The sequence below is a fragment of the Pelodiscus sinensis genome, chromosome W (assembly GCF_052426305.1).
Source record: "Pelodiscus sinensis isolate ZL-2025 chromosome W, ASM5242630v1, whole genome shotgun sequence".
NCBI lineage: Eukaryota > Metazoa > Chordata > Testudines > Trionychidae > Pelodiscus > Pelodiscus sinensis.
In genome coordinates, this window is record NC_143084.1 from 10,808,150 (window position 1) to 10,830,078 (window position 21,929).

General features: G+C 46.8%; 1 protein-coding gene across 4 annotated transcripts in view; it reads left to right on the plus strand.

The window, feature by feature from the left end:
* Window positions 1-21,929, plus strand: part of LOC102449197 (protein strawberry notch homolog 1-like) — a 93,946-nt gene that overhangs the window by 53,704 nt on the left and 18,313 nt on the right. For 3 of the 4 annotated variants that reach the window (XM_075914761.2, XM_075914758.2, XM_075914760.2), the window contains 11 exons: window positions 7,705-7,836; window positions 10,898-11,033; window positions 11,793-11,905; window positions 12,012-12,083; window positions 12,661-12,760; window positions 13,506-13,580; window positions 13,913-14,059; window positions 14,161-14,255; window positions 14,509-14,601; window positions 15,250-15,387; window positions 20,557-20,633. In XM_075914761.2, coding sequence (XP_075770876.2) covers window positions 7,705-7,836; window positions 10,898-11,033; window positions 11,793-11,905; window positions 12,012-12,083; window positions 12,661-12,760; window positions 13,506-13,580; window positions 13,913-14,059; window positions 14,161-14,255; window positions 14,509-14,601; window positions 15,250-15,387; window positions 20,557-20,633 — 1,178 coding nt within the window. The remainder of the gene's footprint in view (window positions 1-7,704; window positions 7,837-10,897; window positions 11,034-11,792; window positions 11,906-12,011; window positions 12,084-12,660; window positions 12,761-13,505; window positions 13,581-13,912; window positions 14,060-14,160; window positions 14,256-14,508; window positions 14,602-15,249; window positions 15,388-20,556; window positions 20,634-21,929) is intronic. The other variant, XM_075914759.2, reaches the window with a different exon arrangement.

The following is a 21,929-nucleotide window of genomic DNA, read 5'->3' on the forward strand; positions in this document are numbered from 1 at the left end:
AAACCAATCTGATAGCTTTCTTTGATAGGATAACGAGTCTTGTGGATAAGGGAGAAGCGGTGGATGTGGTATACCTAGACTTTAGTAAGGCGTTTGATACGGTCTCACATGATATTCTTATCAATAAACTAGGCAAATACAACTTAGATGGGGCTACTATAAGGTGGGTGCATAACTGGCTGGATAAACTGTACTCAGAGTAGTTATTAATGGTTCACAATCCTGCTGGAAAGGTATAACAAGTGGGGTTCCGCAGGGGTCTGTTTTGGGACCGGCTCTGTTCAATATCTTCATCAACGATTTAGATATTGGCATAGAGAGTACGCTTATTAAGTTTGCAGATGATACCAAGCTGGGAGGGGTTGCAACTGCTCTGGAGGATAGGGTCATAATTCAAAATGACCTGGACGAATTGGAGAAATGGTCTGAGGTAAACAGGATGAAGTTTAATAAAGACAAATGCAAAGTGCTTCACTTAGGAAGGAACAATCAGTTTCACTCATACAGACTGGGAAGTGACTGTCTAGGAAGGAGTACGGCAGAAAGGGATCTAGGGGTCATAGTGGACCACAAGCTGAATGAGTCAGCAGTGACGCTGTTGCAAAAAAAGCAAACACGATTCTGGGATGCATTAACAGGAGTGTTGTGAGCAAGACACGAGAAGTCATTCTTCCGCTCTACTCTGCGCTGGTTAGACCTCAGTTGGAGTATTGTGTCCAGTTCTGGGCACCGCATTTCAAGAAAGATGTGGAGAAATTGGAAAGGGTCCAGAGAAGAGCGACAAGAATGATTAAAGGTCTAGAGAACATGACCTATGAAGGAAGGCTGAAAGAATTGGGCTTTAGTTTGGAAAAGAGAAGATTGAGAGGGGACATGATAGCCGTTTTCAGGTATCTAAAAGGGAGGAGGGAGAAAATTTGTTCATCTTTGCCTCTGAGGATAGAACAAGAAGCAATGGGCTTAAACTGCAGCAAGGGAGGTTTAGGTTGGACATTAGGAAAAAGTTCCTAACTGTCAGGGTTGTCAAACACTGGAATTAATTGTCCAGGGACAATTATTCACATGTTTAGTCTTGCCATGAGTGCAGTTGGATTGGATTAGATGACCTTTTGTGGTCCCTTCCAGTCCTGCCATTCTGTGTGTCAGGAGGGTGCACAGACTGACCATGGCAGGCTATTGCAGGGTAAATTCACACCGTAGCTTGCTCCTGTCAAATTGTTTGAGTAGACAAGAACTTAGACTTGTGAGTTTCATGACTTGACTGCAGTAACAGTGAAATTCTCTAGATACTGATGCTTCCATTATCGGGCAACTTTTAAAAAAAATACCAAGATTTTTGTTTCTCTATTCTTTCTAAATAACTTCTGTTCTTCTTCGAGCAGTGTCCCGTGGGTGCTCCACTATAGGTGTCGGGCTTGTCCCGGCGCCGCAGATCGGAGAACTTTTGTAGCCGTAGTCTGCCAGACTGTGCATGCGCGAAGCGCGGCTCGTGCTCTTTCGCGCCATTTGTATTCGCGCGGTCCGGCTCCCGCCAGTTCCTCCTGACCGTCCTTGGCCGCGGACGGAATATACATTTCTCTTCAGCCCTGTCAGACTGAGAGAGAGGAAGAACATTTGGTTTATTTAATAGTTAGTTATTAGTCGTAGTCATTCTAGTTTAAAAAAAAAAAATAATAATAATTTTCCTCAAGTTATCTGTAAATAGTTTCTCCCCCTGACTCAGAGGAAGACAGGGGCCATCATGCTGGGTTCGCCTGGATTTAAGAAGTGCGGTTCATGCCGGGAAGCAATGCCTGCCTCCGACGGTCACGCTCTCTGCATCAGGTGTCTGGGTGAGGGACACATACCCCAGAAGTGTCCTCACTGCTCTAAACTCACCGCAAGAGCGAGGAAGGACAGGGACATGAGGCTTAAAATGTTCCTGTTCGACAGGGCATTACAGCCACAAGATGGAGCAACTCCCGGATCCCTCCGTGCTCCTTTACCCAAGCCATCCCCACAGAGAGCCAAGAAAAGACCTTCGCCTTCTCGCTCTCTACCTCCGACGCAGGTTAGCGTGGGGGACAAACCGGGCACCTTGGGCGTGCATGCCCCTTCTAAGGCGAAGCACGGCCGCAGCACTTCGGCTCCACAGCCCGCAACTATTCCTGGGCCTAAGTTGCTGTCGGCACCGAAGCCTTCCCCGGTGCCGTCGGTACATGCGGCACCAAAAACACCCGCCGCTCCAGCACCGGAAGTGACCTCGGCACGGGCTACTCTAACGGCACCAGCTCCCACCTCGACGCCGAGCGAGCCCGCAGCGCGGAACATGCTGCCGGCACTGAGCGCGCCGCCGGCACCGAGTCGCCACTCAGCACCATGCCCTTCAGCGGCACCGAGCAACTCGCCGGCACCGAGTGACTCTTCGGTGCGGGAACTCACCCCGGCTCGGGAGTCTCCTCTCCCACAAGGCTCTCCGCTTCCCAGTGCGGCACCGCTGGCACCAACCCAGCGACCCTCTGCAGGGCAAACTGCCACAACCAACCATCGAAGGTCCAGGAGAATCATTACACCGTCTCCCACACCTGAAAACATCCAGTTTTCACCAGAACCGCCTTCTCCTTTATTAGGGCTCTCAGCCCAATCCATTAGACACGCGCAGAGGGTCTACTGCTCTCCTCATATTTCACCAAGACGCCATTATCGCAGCTCACCTTCACCAGCTCCGAGATCCAGGGAACGGTCCCGATCCCCTAGCTCTCCATCAGTCTCCGGTCGCTACGGGTACTATACCTCCCACAGGACCTGCTACTATAGCAGATCACCTCATCGCTCATGATATTACCATAGGTCTCCGGAACACCACCGGTATTACAGGCATTATTCTCACTCCTCCACACGTCGTTCCTCAATATCGTGCTCTCCATACCAGTCACACACACCACCCAGCAGGGAGTGCCAGCCTTTACCATCAACCAGACCACCAACTCCATCGGGTATTCCGCCTCCCCAGCCGCTTGAGCCACAGGTCCCACAACAACATACCGTTCAGGACCAACCTCAGGATGAATCTCCCACAGATCAATCCTCTTCCTCGCCGGATGATGCAGTGTTCCAGGAAGACACATCACCATCGGACGATCTCTGGCAATTTCAGGATCTTTTCAGGAGAGTGGCGGCGTCACAGAACGTGCAAATTGCAGAAGTCCAACAGAAGTCCCATCACTTCCTCAGGAACCTTCACCCTTCACATCAGGCTAAGGTGGCTCTTCCACTCGATAACGCCATTCTTGAGATTGTCGACGACATATGGCAGTTACCAGCTTCTACATCGGCCACTAACAAAAAAGCAGACAAAAAATATTATGTCCCGGCTAAAGGGATGGAGTTTCTTTTCTCTCATCCCCAACCAAATTCTCTAGTTGCCGATGCAGCCCAGCAAAGAACGAGGGGCCCGCAACAAAGATCAAATATGCCGGACAGGGATATGAAACAGCTAGACCTCTTCGGTCGAAAGGTCTACTCGTCTGCTACCCTTACGCTCCATATGGCAATTTATTCTGCACTATTAGCTAATCATAACTTCGATAATTACGCTAAATTAGTGCCCCTTCTGGAACATCTACCCAAGAGCAAGAGGGAGGTCCTCAAATCAGTAGTCCAAGAAGGCTATGCGGCTTCCAGAACAGCTCTCCACATAGCTTTGGACACGGCAGACACTGCAGCCCGTACCACAGCCACATCCGTGGTCATGCGCAGGGCTTCTCTGCTGCACCAGGCAGCAGTCCCTAAAGACCTTCTCACCAAGGTCCAGGACTTACCCTTTGATGGACAGAATCTCTTCTCTGACAAAACTGACCAGGTTCTTCATTCGGGTAAAGATTCAAGAACCACACTCAAGACACTAGGCACGTATACTCTTCCCTTTCGTCGGAAGAGGTACACTCCCTATCAGAGACAGAGACTGTTCACCTTCCAACCATCTCAATATAGACAGCAGGACCAGCAACGCAGCCGGCAGCACCAGCAGAAAAGAAGACCTCAGCCAAAAACATCTGGCCGTCTAAATGCCAAGCAACAAGTTTGACATCCCAGTCCAGGGACTGTGCACCATTCTGCTAAACACCCATCCCAACCCTCCACAGGCATTATTCCACCATCGCTTGAGACCCTTCGAATACCGATGGTCTCACATCACCACCGACAGATGGGTATTGCAGACAATCACGCTAGGGCATACCATTCCATTCACCGCTCTACCCCCACCCAACCCCCCCACCCCATCCCTTTTCAGGGACCCATCTCACGAACCTCTCTTACAACAAGAGGTCGATCGCCTCCTCACCATCGGAGCAATAGAAATAGTACCAAAAGAGTTCCGGGGACGGGGGTTCTATTCCCGATATTTCCTAACAGAGAAAAAATCAGGGGGATGGAGACCAATTCTCGACCTCAGAGGATTAAATCGGTACCTGCGGAGGCACCGCTTCAGGATGGTTACCCTAGCCACTATCATTCCAGCCCTTCACAGCGGAGATTGGTTCACGTCCCTCGATTTACAGGACGCTTATTTCCATGTAACAATACACCCGGCCCACAGACGCTTTCTACGCTTTCAATTAGGCGCAGGCTATTTCCAATACAGGGTCCTGCCCTTCGGTCTCTCGTCGGCTCCCAGGGTTTTCTCCAAAACTCTGGCAGTAGTAACGGCGTACCTACGACGTCTTGGCATAATAATATTCCCCTACCTAGACGACTGCCTAATCAGGGCGCCTTCAGCGGCAGAGGCTTTACGTGTGACACACCTCACAAAAACAGTTTTCGAAACCTTGGGCCTGATCATCAACATCCCAAAGTCGGCCATGACGCCGCACCAATCGATACAGTTCATAGGAGCACAACTCGACTCAACCACTGCTCGTGCTCTCTTACCAATAACCAGATTTCAAGCAATCCAAGATCTTATACAGGCCATCATCACCAGTCCCAAGCCCTCGGTCCTACAATGTCTCAGGCTTATGGGGCACATGGCAGCCACGACATACATCGTCGAGCACGCAAGACTGCACTTCCGTTTTCTCCAGCACTAGATAGCTACGGTTTACACTCCAAATGTTCGAGACGTCCATAAATGAGTACCATTTCCCACACATGTCAGAAATTCTTTAGCATGGTGGACAGTTCCCAAAAATCTCATGTCGGGTGTTCCATTTCATCTCCAACAGCCGACAACGCAATTGACCACCGATGCATCGTTACTAGGCTGGGGCGCACATCTGGAACACAATCAGGTACAAGGGCTTTGGTCCCCTACGGAGTCGATGATGCATATCAATCTCCTAGAGCTCCGAGCGGTGCGCAATGCCTGTCGTCACTTTCTCCCAAAGATTTGTACTCAAACTGTCCGAATCCTTTCCAACAACATGACCACAGTATATTATATAAACAGGCAGGGCGGGGCCCGATCCCGGTCACTTTGCGCCGAGGCAATTGCCTTATGGGATTGGTGCATCCTCCACAAAATCTCCCTGATTGCAGAATACTTACCCGGTCAGCAGAATTCTATGGCCGATGCACTGAGCAGACACTTCTCCCTGAAGCACGAATGGGAGCTCCAACCGGAAGTCCTCTCAACCATATTCCGTTCCTGGGGATTTCCAACAGTGGACCTATTTGCGACCCGAATGAACGCCAAATGCCCCCAATACTGTTCAAGGGCAGGAATGGGTCGGAACTCCAAGGGGGACGTGTTCCTATACGATTGGAGCCATCAACTGCTGTATGCATTCCCGCCCACACCTCTAATCCCCAGAGTACTAGAGAAGGTACTAATGGACAAAGCCACGGTAATCCTGATAGCTCCCTTTTGGCCAAGACAAACGTGGTTTCCTTACCTCCATCAAATGTCAGTGAGTCCTCCATTCCCTCCGCCCAAGAGGCGCGACCTTCTTGTCCAGAACAATCAACGTCTGTTCCATCCCCAGATCGACCTACTGGCACTGACAGCGTGGTTCCTAGTTGATTCCAACAAACAGAAATGATCTGTTCGCAGGAGGTCAAGCACATTCTCTTACATAGCAGAAAATTATCTACGAGATCCACTTACCTTCACAAATGGGCACGGTTTTCAGCATGGTGCTTGTTGGCATCCCTGGACCCCTACTCCGTGCCCATTCACCGTATCCTAGACTACCTCGTGCAGCTCAAGAATTCTTCTCTCAGCTGCGCCTCTGTTAAAGTGCACGTTGCTGCAATCACTGTGTTACACCACGCTGTAGATGGTTATTCAGTTTTCTCCCACCCGATGATGCTGCGCTTCATGAAAGGCTTGACTAATCTCTTTCCACACCGAACACGGCCAGCGCAGCCATGGGATCTAGAGCTAGTTCTTAACACGTTAACTCAAAAACCCTTTGAGCCCTTAGCCACATGCGACTTGCGCACTCTCACAATGACAGTTACCTTTCTCATTGCGATAACTTCTGCAAGACGGGTTGGTGAGAGAGCTGCCTTATCCGCTGTACCCCCATACACAGTGTTTACCGATCAAGGAGTCATTTTACGTCCTCAACCCACTTTCCTTCCGAAAGTGAATTCACAATTTCATATCAATGAACCAATAGTACTTCCCACTTTCTATCCAAAGCCCCATGTCTCGGCAGAGCAAACTTGGTTACACACTCTGGATGCCAGACATGCCCTGGCTTTCTACATAGGACTAGGTCCATCAGGAAGACAAACACGCTATTCGTCTCTACAGCCGACCGCTCTAAGGGTCACCCGTTGTCAGCTCAATGCATTTTGTCAATTATTGTGAACTGCATAAAGGAATGCTATGCTCTAAATAGTAGATCGCTGTTGCAGAATCCGACAGCTCATTCAACACGCGCAGTTGCTACATCAACTGCGTTCTTAAAGGGCGTCCCTTTAAAAGACATTTGCAGGGCTGCCACTTGGTCGTCAAACTTCACCTTTGCCAAGCACTATGCCATTCCCAACCTTCACCTTCCAGAGGGGGCAGTGGCAACAGTGGTGCTGTCCACAGCTGCAACACGATAGCTCTGAACCCCCCCTCCTTTCAGGGGCTACTGCTGCATATTCACCTACAGTGGAGCACCCACGGGACACTGCTCGAAGAAGAAAAAGAAGTTACTCACCCTGTGCAGTAACGATGATTCTTCGAGATGCGTGTCCCGTGGGTGCTCCACGACCCGCCCTCCTCCCCTCTTCGGAAGTATCATTTTGCCTTTCAGGCCAAGAGGATCAGGAGGAACTGGCGGGAGCCGGACCGCGCGAACACAAACGGCGCGAAAGAGCACGAGCCGCGCTTCGTGCATGCGCGGTCCGGCAGACTACGTACGGCTACAAAAGTTCTCCGATCTGCGGCGCCGGGACAAGCCCGACACCTATAGTGGAGCACCCACGGGACACGCATCTCGAAGAATCATCGTTACTGCACAAGGTGAGTAACTTCTTTTTTCATTGGGCTGCCTTTTTGAGTCTCAAGGTCATTCCCAAATAGGAGTATTGCGAGCCACTCAATGTTTCATCAGGCAGGCATCTTTGGTTATAAAATTTATCTTGATATTTGGATACTTGCAGTGAATTGCTTACTGTCCTCTAACAATGGTGTGTGGGTAAATAGCACTTATGTTTGAAGTAATTTCGTGTTCTGTAATTTCAGCACCTCTATGATAAGGTTAAAAACATTTCTTTGCCTTAAAGATGACAGGCCGCAAAGGAAGAGTTGTAAGCAATGATGATGGCAGCGTATCGTATGAGTCAAGATCTGAACTTGACGTGCCTGTTGAAATTCTAAATATCACAGAAAAGCAGAGATTCATGGATGGAGACAAGGTAAACTACTACGTAACTTCAAAAATTTTTTTGTTTTGAGTAATTATAGTAGATCTATCCACACTCAGTAGATACTGAACTACAAAATTGCAGTTGCAAACAAACAGTCTTAGGAGCACAGTATAATGAACCACAGCATCATATACTCCATTTTGCTCCTAAAAAGCTCTAGCAAATACATGAGTTTTATGGAATGCCTTGAAAGTCAACAGGCTTTTTCAGCTGGAAATGGGAATTTAAACATTAGTTTTAATAAGCCCTTTCTATTTAAAGGGGGTGAATCAAATTAAAGCTGACACTTCTTTAAAAAAAAAAATCTTCTGATATAGCAGTAATTAAAAAAAAAAAAAATCCAAGGCTCTTCTGCTCCCCTGATGTGTTGATAAATGTATCATCTGGAATACTAGGCAATACTTGACATCTCCATCTCAAAAAAACGGTTTTACAAGGAGGTATACAGTAGGGATATAAGCAACCAGTTGAGTGACTACTTGCTCTCCCCACTGCCTCTGTATCAGATGCAGCAAAGGGGGGTGGGGTAGGGGGAGCTGGCTTAAAAGCCTCTCTTCCCCCTTCCCCCTTCTCCCCTCCCCCCCCAGCACTGTCTCCGCGGTGTGAGGCAGGGCAGGGGAGGCAGAGCCACAGAGGTTCTGGAGGAAGCGCGAGCTGGGACTGCTGAGTCCCAGCTCACGCTGGTCCCGGGAACTACCCCTGCTGCGGCTCTGCATGTTAAACGTAGTAAGAGCCGGGCTGCCTGTGCACCCAGCTCCTACTGCATTTAAACTACAGAGCTGCAGCGGAGGTAGCTCCTGGACCTAGCATGAGCTGGGACAGAGCGCCTCCCCTTATCGACTAATTGTGTAGCTGATATAAATTGTATTGACTACATGATTAGCCAATTACCTGCTTCCTTAGTATGCAGGAAAGGTCAATGAGTGACTTGTCATGGGAAAACCTCATGAAGAAAGGCTGAATAGGTTTTGAAAAATTTGGGGTTATATACCTTAGAAAGGAAGACTGATAAAAGCTATAAATGTAAAATAATGGTATGGAGAAGATAAAGGGTTCTGTCCTTGTTTTTTACTGTGAAACAAGGAGACATTTGGTGAAATGTGGCGAATTATTAGGGAAATACTACTTTTTTACACAAAATGTAATTTTGCTTGAAATTCATTCCCATAGGATGATAGTTGAAACAAACGTTCAAGTAAAGGATTGGATAGTTCTATGGATAAAAAGACTATCTAGAATTAGATGCTTTGGAAAGGATATTCAAACTTCTATCTCCCTACTGTGACGTTTCTTGTACCTTCCTCTGAACTATATGGTGTTGCCTACTGTCAAAGAACTAGATAGACCACAAGTCTGAACTATAGCAATTCCTATGTTCTGTACTTCTGGAAGAGTCCTGGGAGCAATATCATTAGATGTGCTTGGGCCTATCCCACCTCCCTTTTCTCTCCCAACTATTTTCCTGTTCTGTTCAGTTTTTCTGGTAATAGTGGCAGTAACCCTCTTGGAGAGCCTGTGAAGCATGAGTGATGTAGCTGACCTGCAACTAAACAGGGAAACAAAGTTATAGGGCTAGCTCAGGGGTGGGCAAAAGCCTCTCAGTGGGCTGGATCCAACCAACCTAGGGCTTGGATCTGGCCCATGAGGCAGTTTTGTGCCCCACCCCCTAGCTCATTGCAAGCCCTTCTAATTGCTTCTATCTCAAGGGCTCAGAGCGTCTTCCCCGCACCTTGCCTAGCAGCTGCAGGGAAGGCCCTTTCCTGTTCCCCCGGCTGCTAGGCAACGTGTTGCCTAGCAGCCCCGGGGAAAGGCGCCAGCCCTTTCAATAGACACTGCTGAAAGGGCTCGCAGCTCCCCGTGCCTCTAGCGCACTGCCGGACTGCGAGCCCTCTCAGCTGTGTCTATTCAAAGGGCTCGTGTTCCCCGGCTGCTAGGCAGCGGGTTGCCTGACAGGCACAGGGAAGGCGCCAGCCCTTTACACAAAAGCACTGAAAAGGGCTCGCAGCTCCCCCGGCCTCTAATGAGTTGTTAGGAAGCCAGAGACTCGAGCCCTTTCAACTGCTTCTATTGAAAGGGCTCGCCTGCTGGGGGCTGCATTGCCTGGCAGTCACCCGCAGGCGCAAGCCCTGGAAACGGAAGCAATTGAAAGGGCTCGCGGCTCTGCCCCACTGGCCGTTGCCTGGGAGCTGCCCGGAGGCGTGAGCCCTTTCAACTGCTTCTCTTCAAAGGGCTTGTGCCTGCCGGGCAGCTGCCAGGCAACAGGTTAGCAGTGGGGGGCATGGCTTTGTTCTCCTCTCCTGTCACAAGTGGTGGACTGTCCGGGTGAATACCAGACACCTGGCAACCTTATCTCTGATAGACCTCTTGGTCCCTAGCCTTTGCAAAACAAGCTGTTACTTGGCAGAAGCCAAGGAGATAAGATCTTCCTATTTAATAACTCAGCCATGTCTTTTGAGTCGCTTCAAAACGTTTAATTGGAGCTGTCTAATATGGAGCCACTGTCTTGCCATCCTGCCTGCTTTTCCAACCAGCTAGTAAACTAAATCAATATATTCATACAGTAAACATTCTAAGTAACTTATCAATATTGTATGAGACCATTAGAGCTGCTCCACAGTCCCTATACGCACAGTTGTGAAATGTCCACTGACCATGTTTTCTATCTGAAAGTTTCGCCACATTCAAGTGAGTTGTAACAAAATTGCAAAAGCAAAGGTAAGTTACAAGTTGCATGTAAACATTTATTTCAATCCCCCCCTGCCGCGCCCCCCCCCCCCCCATGCAAGTCTTTGCTGTTCTCCATTTGCAAGAGGGAGTTACTGGGAAAGTAAAGTGATACCCTTTCAGAAGGGGAAGGGTGTTGTGTGCCTCTGTGGTATTTAGCCTAAACTCAAGAATGTTAAAGCTGATTTCCTCTTCCCCCACTCCCCCAAGTGATAAGTACTAAAGCAGATAGCAATAGGGAATTCCAAAATCAGCTGTATTTTTGTTCCCACAGGTTTGGTCTCAAATTCACTGCTAACTTTCAACTTTTTCTTCTTTATATAAGAACATTGCGATCATCTCAGAAGCTGCCAGCTCAGGTATTTCGTTACAAGCAGACCGTAGAGCTAAAAATCAGAGGCGGAGAGTGCACATGACTTTGGAGTTACCATGGAGTGCAGATAGAGCAATTCAGCAGTTTGGTGAGTAACTGCTGTATTTTGATTTATCAAGTTCAGAAATAATTGTAATCCACTGGGCATGTCCATGGTTGGTTTTGGTGTAATATGGAGTGTTCTGTTCATTGGCCCTGTGACTTTCTTTTCTAGTGAATAAACATGGTGTATACAGAGATTTATAAATGCTAGAATTAGTTGTTGTATGTACTGTGCATCTTCGTGAGGTAATCAAAGCGAGTGTTGCATTTCATAATGTTCACATGCACATAGTTTTACAGTAGTATTTTCATCAGAATCAACAACTTTCTAAATGTTTGCTAGTGGAGCAGCAGAATTGCTAGGTTTAGTTGTATTTAAGCTCTACCCCCTGCTAGTCCCATAGTATGGCCAACTGTCTATGCCCACCAGTAGAATTTTTACCTGTAGGCAAGTGTAAAAAGTTTAAGTAAAATTGGTAGTATACCTTGCTTCATAGTATGTGCATCTTCAAACATTCCCCCTTTGGCATAGGAGTTGTTTGTTTCTCTTTACAAGAGTAATCTAAAACTGATCTATAAATAGGATGTTTTTCTTCTCTCTCTCTTCCCCCCCCCCCCCCCCCAAGTCAAGTCCCCATCACAATGACCCTTTAAGAACGCTCAAGTGTGTGCGTGGTGCAAGTTCAAGGTTTCCCAATTGCTTGTTTACGATTCTGAAGGAGACTTAGTTTTACTTTCCCATCAAATGTTCTGGGTAGCTCCTGGTTGAGATGTAACATTTTTCCCCCCACTTTTAAATACACAGGAAGAACTCACAGGTCAAACCAAGTTACTGCACCAGAATATGTGTTTCTAATTTCCGAATTGGCAGGAGAGCAAAGATTTGCGTCAATAGTTGCCAAAAGACTAGAGAGCTTGGTAAGACTGTTACATATAACTCAAATAGTTAAAGCAGCATACGTAGCTTATTTTTCAGTACAGAGATCTCTTGTATGTTTTAATTACAAAGGTGTTGTCTTGACAGGGAGCTCTCACTCATGGTGACAGAAGAGCAACAGAAACTCGAGACCTTAGCAGGTTCAACTTTGACAACAAGGTGACCTCTCCTTAGCGGGGATTGTGTGTGGGTTTTTTTTTTGTTTGTTTGTTTGGGTTTTTTTTGGTTTTTTTTTAAACTAACTAAAAACTGCTTACCACAATATTTGTACCGGGCAAAATGGAAAGCTACCAGTTCCTGTGGAGGAATCCTTTCTTACTCTTCCTTTCTGAACTGTTGTATTTTGCGTCTTTCTCTGCCTGCTGTTTGGGGAGGGAATGCTGTACTTTTTTACAGCACATATAGATGACTTAACCTACTGGGTAAAGTTCCATGTTTTAACCTTATGCAGTTTTGCTGTCTTTTGGTCAGTATGTGGAGCGTGCGTCTTTAACCTTTGGAAATGAGCATTTTTAAGGAGAAATTAACAGACTGAACTGTTAAAATGAAAAATGCATCAGTATTTCCCCTTTCTTTGCATTCTCTAATGTAATCGTGAATGGAAAAACCTAAATGCAGGCAAAGTTGAAAAATAGTTCTTTAACCATGGTGTATACCAGCATGCATACTATGATTTTGAGGCTTAAACCCACATGGAAAATTTGTATAGTTCTGTAACTTAATTTTTTCTCAACAGTATGGCAGAAATGCTTTGGAGATAGTTATGAAATCCATGGTGAATCTAAATTCACAAATGGTGTCTCCACCTGCTGACTATCCTGGAGAATTTTTTAAAGGTAACTGTAGTTTACTGTTTCCTAATCCCTAGTTTTCGGTCATACTGTCCCAAACACTCACTCCTGTTTTTTTTTTCTAAATGGTAGCAAGTTAGGTTTAAATGTAAAGAATTATTCTTGATATCCAGTGGTTTAATTATGGTCTTATTAACAGTACAATTCTTCTAACTTCTTTAAATTTGGAAATTGTATGTACTAGTTCTTGACCCCAATGTGAGCTCTATTCTCACATGATAAATACAGCTGAATAGAATTCCCATAAAATGTTTAAGTGCCCATATATGGTAATTGATTGCATAGGGAAAATTGGAGTTAAACCCAATTTAAAGAGTTTTTTCCTGTAAAGGGTATCTGTTTCAGGGAATGCTGCAGTCTTGTCTGACTGGCTGTTTAACCACAGGACTACCAGTAACTGTTAAACTTTGCCTGATTGTTACCATTTTTCAAAACCTTATTTTACTATTCTGTTGATCAAAAATGTAGCAATATTTCAACTGGAACAGAAGCTAAGGCTTTGTATCATGACGACTTAGCATAAAGATCAGTTGTGAATTTTATTTTATATAATATGGGGAGGTCAAAGCTTTGGAATTGGATTTTGGGGACAGGAGTGGGGTTATCTGCTGCTCCAGAGGTAACACAAATATTGCTTTCCTAGCTGTTTTCATTTTCTTGGCAATGATATGCTTTATTTAGATGGCAGGACAGAAGTGGCTTCAGTCCTTGTAATTTTTTCTTCCCTTAGATGTTCGGCAAGGATTAATAGGTGTGGGCCTAATAAATGTAGAAGACCGATCAGGAATACTGACACTCGATAAAGGTATTGTTTTGGGTATATCTGTAGAATGCCAGTAACTGATACATAATTTATTGTCAAATCAGAAATCGCTTTTGTGATTTATATAACCACAGACCTGGCAGTGAGATTTGTGGGCAAAAATGGCACCTGAAATTTTTCACTCATTTAAGTCTAGATTTGAAGTTAACTCAAATGTATGCTTTATTGCAAAAATGCATGCTTAGCTTTGATCCTTTGAGAAGTTTGGTTCTAGTTAATTTTTTAAAACATTTTAATTCTTATTTAGGATTTCACTTGCATCAGTATTCTTTCCTAAACTGTGTGCTTTACACATCATATGTGATTCTTTTTAGATTACAACAATATAGGAAAATTCTTGAATAGAATTCTGGGTATGGAGGTGCAGCAACAGAATGCTTTATTCCAGTATTTCTCTGATACGTTAAATGCAGTTATACAAAATGCTAAGAAGAATGGAAGATATGACATGGGTATTTTAGGTAGGTTAATTTTTTTTTTATGCTCCTTAATCTGCTTCTCTTACATAAACTCTTCTGTTTGTTCCTGGGTTTTTTTTTTTGTTGTTTTTTTTGTTTTTAAGATCTGGGTTCTGGGGATGAGAAGGTCAGAAAGGCAGATGCGAAGAAGTTCTTAACTCCAGGATATTCTACCTCTGGCCATGTAGAATTATACACAGTAAGTTAATTGCATGTTTTTTCAAACTGCCATGCCTTTAGTTTTCCTTGAAAATCCTTTAATTTGAAACGTCTGTTCTTAATTTGAGACTTAGCATTCCACTATGGAGGTTTGTAAACATATTACTGAAAGAATAAAGTTCCTTGTCTTGTAAAAAGCACTGTTAATGGTTTTGATTTAATTGTTTTATGTAATCTCAATAATTGTTCCAAAATGTGATGTTTATGCACCCTTCTGTTAATGTCCCTACTAGATCAGTGTAGAAAGAGGAATGTCTTGGGAAGAAGCAACTAAGATTTGGACTGAGCAAACTGGACCAGATGATGGATTTTATTTATCTTCACAAGTGAGAATCTATCATCAAAATGTTCTTTTCATATTTCTCAGATGCATTTTTAATCAAACAGAACAATTTTAGGGCTTCCCCAATAACTTAATTTATTTCACATTAAATGTATAAAGTGAATGTTGAAGTTTAAACAAATTTATGTTCAATCCAATATAATCACTTGTTTATCAGTTTTGCAAAATGCTTTCACATTTTTATAAATGGACAACTTCATTTTAAGAATGATTTTGTGGTTTATGTAACTTTCTAATCAAGGGTTGACAACTTAACACTAACTCTTTAAGATGAAAGTGGTGTATAAGCTCTCACTAGGGTGTGGATTATGGTGATCATAACACACCTCTTGGAAGGCAGTGCACTACCTTTCACCTTGGGTCAAACTACCGTTAAGGCATGTCATTACTACACCATAATACACACCCTGTTGTGTCATATTGATTCTCTTTACTCTTTTTAGGTGTGAACCAATATGTGTATAGAAAACATTGTAATACAGGTGGACAGTCAAAGTGTACTTGGTGAAATGAATCCTTATTAGAATCTGGATAGCCATTCAACACATCTGCTTCTGTTTGCACTTACTGAATGCGTGATTATTTAGAAAAGACACTGTCCATGTTTAAACTTGTAAAATATTTTTTCCAGATGAGAAATAATAAGAAAACTGCCATCTTGGTAAAGGAAGTGAATCCCAAAAAGAAGCTTTTCTTAGTATACAGACCAAACACTGGGAAACAACTCAAATTGGAAATGTATACAGACATGAAAAAGAAATATAAGAAGGTAATGTTTTAAATCAATTTACTTAAAGTAGTTGCTTTGTGGTAAAAGAAGGTGCAGGATTTTTCAAAACCCATGTCTCTCCACACACAGTATGGTGGCAAGTTAAAGAAATACTTAGCTAATGTTTATGCAGTAAACTTCATCTAGTACAAGCCTATAGTTACTTTTATCCAAAGAGCTCTCTAGGGCTTTGCAAACCTGCCTAACCAAATAGTGCTCTTCATCTGCAAAAACTTAAGAAAACATCAGTCATTCCATTAAGACTTTTTTTCCATAACCTAGCACAGTGGCCAGACCCGCCCCCTGTCCCACGAGTACCCTGCCTCAGCATCCCCAGCACAGTTGGGGCCACATTAGTGAGGCTTGGGGGGGGTGTTTTGCATCTCACTTGTGTGACACCCGACTGACTTTTCTGTGGGTCAGTGACCCCTGACTTAAAAAAGGTTCCCTGCCCTTCTCAGAAATCAAGACAACACTGAAGCAGTTTGTGTTGACGTAATATTTTATTTAAAAATTAAGCTTGGCTGCCAAGCCCCCATCTGGCTGCAGCATCATAACACTCCTGCACCCCCCCAGACCCCAATCCTGAGCCTATCATACACTGGAACCCCCTGTCCTGAGCGCCTCACATCCCCAAAGTCCTGCATCCCCAGTCTTCTGCCACAACACTCCTGCACCATCCACACACTGCAAACCTGTGCCCTGAGCCCATCATACTCCCAGCCTCCCTGCCCTGAGCCCCTCATGCATCCCAGCCCAAACTCCTGCACCCTCACACCCACAACCCTGCGGCTTGCTCAGCACCACAACCCTCCACCTGACCCCAACACTCTCCAGCCTGGAGCCCCCTCCCTGAGCCAGCATCCTCTTCTTCACTTCCTCCTGCACCCAGATTCCCTCCCAGAGCTTGCACCTCACCCCTTCCCAGTGCTTTTTTGTGATGGCATGCTCCAGGATGCTGTACCGGCAACTATTTTCCCTGGCGCGGTGTGGTGTGGTGCTTTTTTTTTCTCCCCTCAACAACTGCCCCCCCCCCCCACACACACACACACGGTACGTGGCTCTTCGCACTCTATCCACCGCTATTTTGGCTCTTCGTCTCTAACGGGTTGGCCACCCCTGCTCTAGTCCCACTTGCACCAAAAACCCTGCAGCTGAGACCCCAGCTGGCCACCTCCCCTTGAAACTGAGTCCTAATCGCTCCAAGTTCCAGCAGAGCTGCTTCTGCAGAGGTGATTTTGGGCCAAAGGGACAGATGTCCTGCTTTTTCAGCCCCTCCACAGAATACAAAGGAAAGGGATGTTCTAGCCCCAGGTTTGGAAGCAAACCCAGGATTTGCATTTCTAGCTGAGCTGGTGGCATTTAATTTAAACACAGCACAGAAACTCAGCATTAGGGTCCAGCAAGGAAGAAAGCCAGTTGCAGTCACATCACAGTGTGTGCCCCTGCAAGGACAGCTTTGTCTAATTCCCTTGGCCCCAGGCCATCATGCTGGCATGGTCACTAGCTAGAGGAAGGGCTGGTGAAGGAGGGATAATGGCAGGAGACGGAGAGAAAGAGAGTCCATTTTGGATAGCAATTACGATATTTTTCATTTCAAAGTGTCTCTGGGTGCTAAGCCCGATATTAACTAAGCAAGCACAAGTTAGACAGGGATAACAGAAGCACCACATTGGACTCCTGAAAAGCCACTAAGGAGGACTAACCAAATGAAAGAATGTAAAGCTTGAATCATCATGGCATGGCTCATTAGAGATCATCTAGACCAGTGGATCTCAAACTCTCTGGCCCATGGACCACCTGGCTCAAAGCAAACCTTTCCACAGATCACCAGTTATAGACTCATAGAACACTAGACCTGGAAGGGACCTCGAGAGGTCATCGAGTCCAGTCCCCTGCCCTCCCGGCAGGACCCAGCACAGTCTAGACCATCCCTGACAGGTGTCTGTCCAACCTACTCTTAAATATCTCCAGAGATGGAGATTCCGCAAGCTTCCTGGGCAATTTATTCCAGTGTTTGACCACCCTGACAGTTAGGAACTTTTTCCTAATGTCCAACCTAAACCTCCCTTGCTGCAGTTTAAGCCCATTGCTTCTTGTCCTATCCTCAGAGGCCTCATTTGTTAATGGAAACTCACCGTTAATTACACCCGAACCATTTTGCTAGTGCTGCAGCTGGGGAGAACAGTTTAATTTAAATTATTAAATAGATTAAGTGTTAACTTTCTTGTGTTAGTTTATCAAACTTCATTTTAAATGAAGTAAAATATTAATTTATGTCCAACACACAAGGTTTCAATGTTTTCTTTATTTATGGCAGCGGTGGGGAACCTTTTTTGGGTCAGGGGCCACTGATCCACAGAAACATCAGTTGGGGACCACACAAGTGAGAAGCAAAAAAACTCCCCCCAACCCCCTCACTGATGTGGCCCCCAACTGAGACTCCTCTGGTGCTCCAGCACCACTGGGTGGGGGGTAGGGTAGGGATGTTAAATATCAGTTAATTGAATAGTCGAGTAACCTCATGAATTCTTATCGGTTACTCGACTATTCTATAATCCGTGGGGGCGGGGCCGGCAGCCAGTGGGCCTCACTCCCAAGGAGCACCCTGCCCCTGTATCAGAGGCAGCAGCACAGGGTGCCCAGGTGGGAGCTGGTCTGCAAGGGGAACCCATTTAAAAACCAGCTCCCCTCACAGACCAGCGTGTGGGGTGGCAGCAGCCTCTGTCCAGGTGGGATCTGAGTTCCTGGACCTGGCACGAGCTGGAACTGAGCCGGGCTGCCTGCCCACCTGGCTCCTAATGCACTTTAAATACAGAGCCACAGCGGGGGTAGGTGCCAGACCCAGCACGAGTCAGGATTAAGCCAGGCTGCTGGCCACCCTGCTAAAAAATAACTGGTGGGGGAAGGGGGGAAATGCGTATAGTCTCTAATATTAACCTATAAGCTTTTGCATATCAGTTAATCGACTACACTATTACATCGCTAGGGTAGGGTGCGGAAGCAGGCTGAGAATAGGGTGTCTGGCCGGGGGGGGAGAGAGCGTGCAAGAGCAACAGTGGATGCTGGAGCAGGGTGGGGGTAGCTGTTTGGCCAGTGGGTGTGTGGGGGGGGGTGCAGGCAGGGCCAGATTAAGGGGGAGCTAGCCGGGCAGCTGCCCGGGGCGCCAACCTATGGGGGGGTGCCTGATGGCAGCTGGAAGGGGTGCCGGAATGGCTCCTCCCCAAACCCCCAACTCTCACTGATGTGCCCCAACTGAGACACCTCACTCCTCTGGTGCTCCAGCCCCATGGGATGAGTGGAAGGAACAGGGAGGACTGAGGTTCAGGGCTTCCCATAGACCAGATTTACATTTCTAGGGTTCCAGAGTTAGTGGGTATTGTAGAAACCACCCCCCTCCCGGCTCTGGGGTGGGGACAAAAATGAGGGGTTCAGTGTGTGGGACAGGGCTGCCAGTGAGTGGGATAGAGAGGTTTTATATAGGAGGAAATAAGATATTCTCTGTCTTACTCTCTATCCCTTTTTTCTATCTCCCCACCCCCCATGAGGTAGGGGGCAGAGGTTTGGGGGAGGGAGGGGCTCACTCTGGCTGGGACACATTACCTGGCTCCCAGCCAGCAGCCCAGCAGATTCCTTAGCCAGGGTCCCTGCCTTCCAGCCCCTGTACGTGCTCAGAGCAATTGCAGGCGCCACGTTTACTGCTCTGAACTGAATGCTGTGAGGCCCAGGGGATGAGGGCAGAGGGGCACTTTACATGCTGCCTGTCCTGTAAACAGGCAGCTGCTATTGGCTGGAAATGGCCAATGGAAGCTACTGGGGGCGGGGGCAGCATGAGAAGTCTCTCCCCCTCCCTCCAGGCGCCCAGGGTTCAGAAACACACAGGTGGCCCTGCAGCCGGCTTTCCTGAGTGCCGAGCGGGGATACAAAAAATATCTTTTGCCCAGCCGTGGTGTAGGAGCAAGCTGGGGGTGGGGGGATCTTGGCGGGAGGGGGGAATGAAGGGGATTGGGGTGCAGGGTCTGGGAAAGGGGGGGCTGCTTACCTGGCTCCCCGCCTTGGTGGGTCCCAAGCATGGTCTCCCGCTGCTCCCATTGGCTGCAATTCCAGCCAATGAGAGCAGCAGGGAAAGCCCATCATTACGCTGGCGTTCCTCCAGCGAGCTGGGCGGGAGGGAAGCGCGAAATCGCAGCGTGGAGCTGCTTGTGCCGCTCTCCCTTTTGAGCCGGTCTGGCGGGTTAGGGCTTTCTTCATGGCTGTTTGGCGGACTCCCCGCTGAGGAGGGATTAGCTGGAGCCACAGACCATGTGGGAGGCGGCCACGGACCACTAGTGGTCCGTGGGCCGCGCTTTGAGAGACACTGTTCTAAATTACTGATATTAACCCTTTCATTTTTCCTTCAAGTTCATCTCACCGACACAATTCCTTTTAGTAGCCAGTGTTTTCATAGGCAAGTTAACTGTGAAGTGTTAAGAACTTAGAAGCATAGCGTAAGACGAAGTGAACAAAGCGTACTGAATTGTGATGTCTGAGTTTATCACTTTATAAATGAGATTCTGGGATCTACAGGTATCTGTCAGTGAGGGTGTGTCTAGACTACAGGGTTTTGTCGACAAAAGTGGACTTTTGTCGACAAAACTATACCTGCGTCCACACTGCCTTTGAGTTATGTTGACATAACGTCAACAGAACTCAGCAGTTTTGTCGACGTATGTAAACCTCATTCTACGAGGAATAACGCCTTTTGTCAACAGAGTTCTGTCGATAGACGGCATTATTGCATCTACACTGTCCTTTGCGTCCACACTGTTATGTCAACAAAGCGGCTTGCTTTGTCAACAGAACTGGATGTAGTCTAGACGCTCTTTGTCGACAGAAGTTTTGTCAACAGTATCTGTCAACAAAACTTCTGTCAACAAAACCCTGTAGTCTAGACGTACCCAGAGATTCTACTATATCTAAGCTTTTATTTACATCCTTAGCAGGATTTCTGTTTTTACCATGGCTGTACCAAAATGCTTGCAGGGTATTATAACTTGGATTGTTCATATTTAGTACTCCAAAAAAAGCGCATCAGTGTTATCTGTTGCCACAAGCAAAATACTGTGTGCTATTCTGTAGTTTTCAGAAGCCACATTTATGTTTTAATAAAACTTTTAAATGGCTTTTCAGGTACCTTCTGAAGATGCTCTACCACATTGGCTAGAGCAGTACAATTCGTCGGCAGAGACTTGTACCCATGCTTATTGGTTAGTATTTCTCTCTATATAAACACGTTTTCTACCAAGGTGTTTGACTAAATCTACTACTTTATCACTTGGACCAGGAGTCTGCTGTTAAATGTATCAACTTTTCGTCCATATCTCCATAAAAATGCCAAGGCTAATATTGGTCACGTCATGTAATTTCTGAAGGAGTCTCAAAGTCAACAGTCCAAGTGGTAATCTGCAACTTCTTACCTTTACAAGAGAGAGATGAAACTATGACCTTCTTTTCAGACTTCACTTTTTAGTTCAAAGGGGGCATAATGAAGAAATTTTGTAATAACGCAGAAGGACTAAAAGTATCTCTCATGCTTTGGTAAACACAGAGTGATATGTGGGGATATAGTGGATATAACTAACTTGAAAAAATGTAAAATCAGTAACTTTAGTGCGATTCAGAGTTGAGATGATTAAACTACACAACTTTAGTTCTTCGAGTGCTTGCTCATGCCCATTCCATGTAGGTGTGTGCGCGCCGCGTGCACGTGTAGTCAGAAATTTTTCCCTCAGCAGTACCCGTTGGCCCAGCAGGGGAGCCCCCTGGGGTATACTGGCGCCGGTATACTGGCCAATATATACCCCTGCTGGCTCTGCAAACCCCCCCCTCCCCCCAGTTCCTTCTTACCACTCCTGAAGGTCATTGGAATGTGTTCTTGCTCTTATCTGGCAAGGGCCCTTTAGCAGTTAACTTGTTCTCAAGTTCTTTGTTCCTGTTCCAGTTTTATCAGTTTGACCATATCTGTTCCTGATTAGTTGCTAAGTGCTGTTTTCTTAGTGCTAAGTACTGTTTGGTAGTGCTAAGGGCCCGCAGTGCTCCTTGCTCTGCGTGTGCAGCAGGGCGTGCCCGGCCCCCAGGGCTTCAAACCCTGCGAACGGTGCCAGCGACCTATGCCTTGCGGTGACCCGCACTCTGCCTGCCTTAAGTGCCTGGGCGAGGCTCACTTGTCTGAGGCCTGCAAGACCTGCAAGGAGTTTAAACCGCGAACGAAGCGGGAGCACCAGTCCACGCCTGAAGATTATCTTAATGGAGAGGCGGTTGGACCCAGCACCGGCGACGCCAAGTGCACCGGCCTCGGTGCAGGAGCCTTCGAGCCGCACGTGTCCCTCCCCGGCACCACGCAGACCTCGGCACCATTCCCAGTCCCCAGTGCCTCAGAAGAAGAGGAGGCCCAGCAGGGGCAGGTCGCCCCCATGGCGCGTGCCCTCCATGCGCCCTCCAGTGGGGCACATGGCACCATCGGGCGCTGAGGTTGGGCAGAAGGCCCAGCCCGCACTGGGACC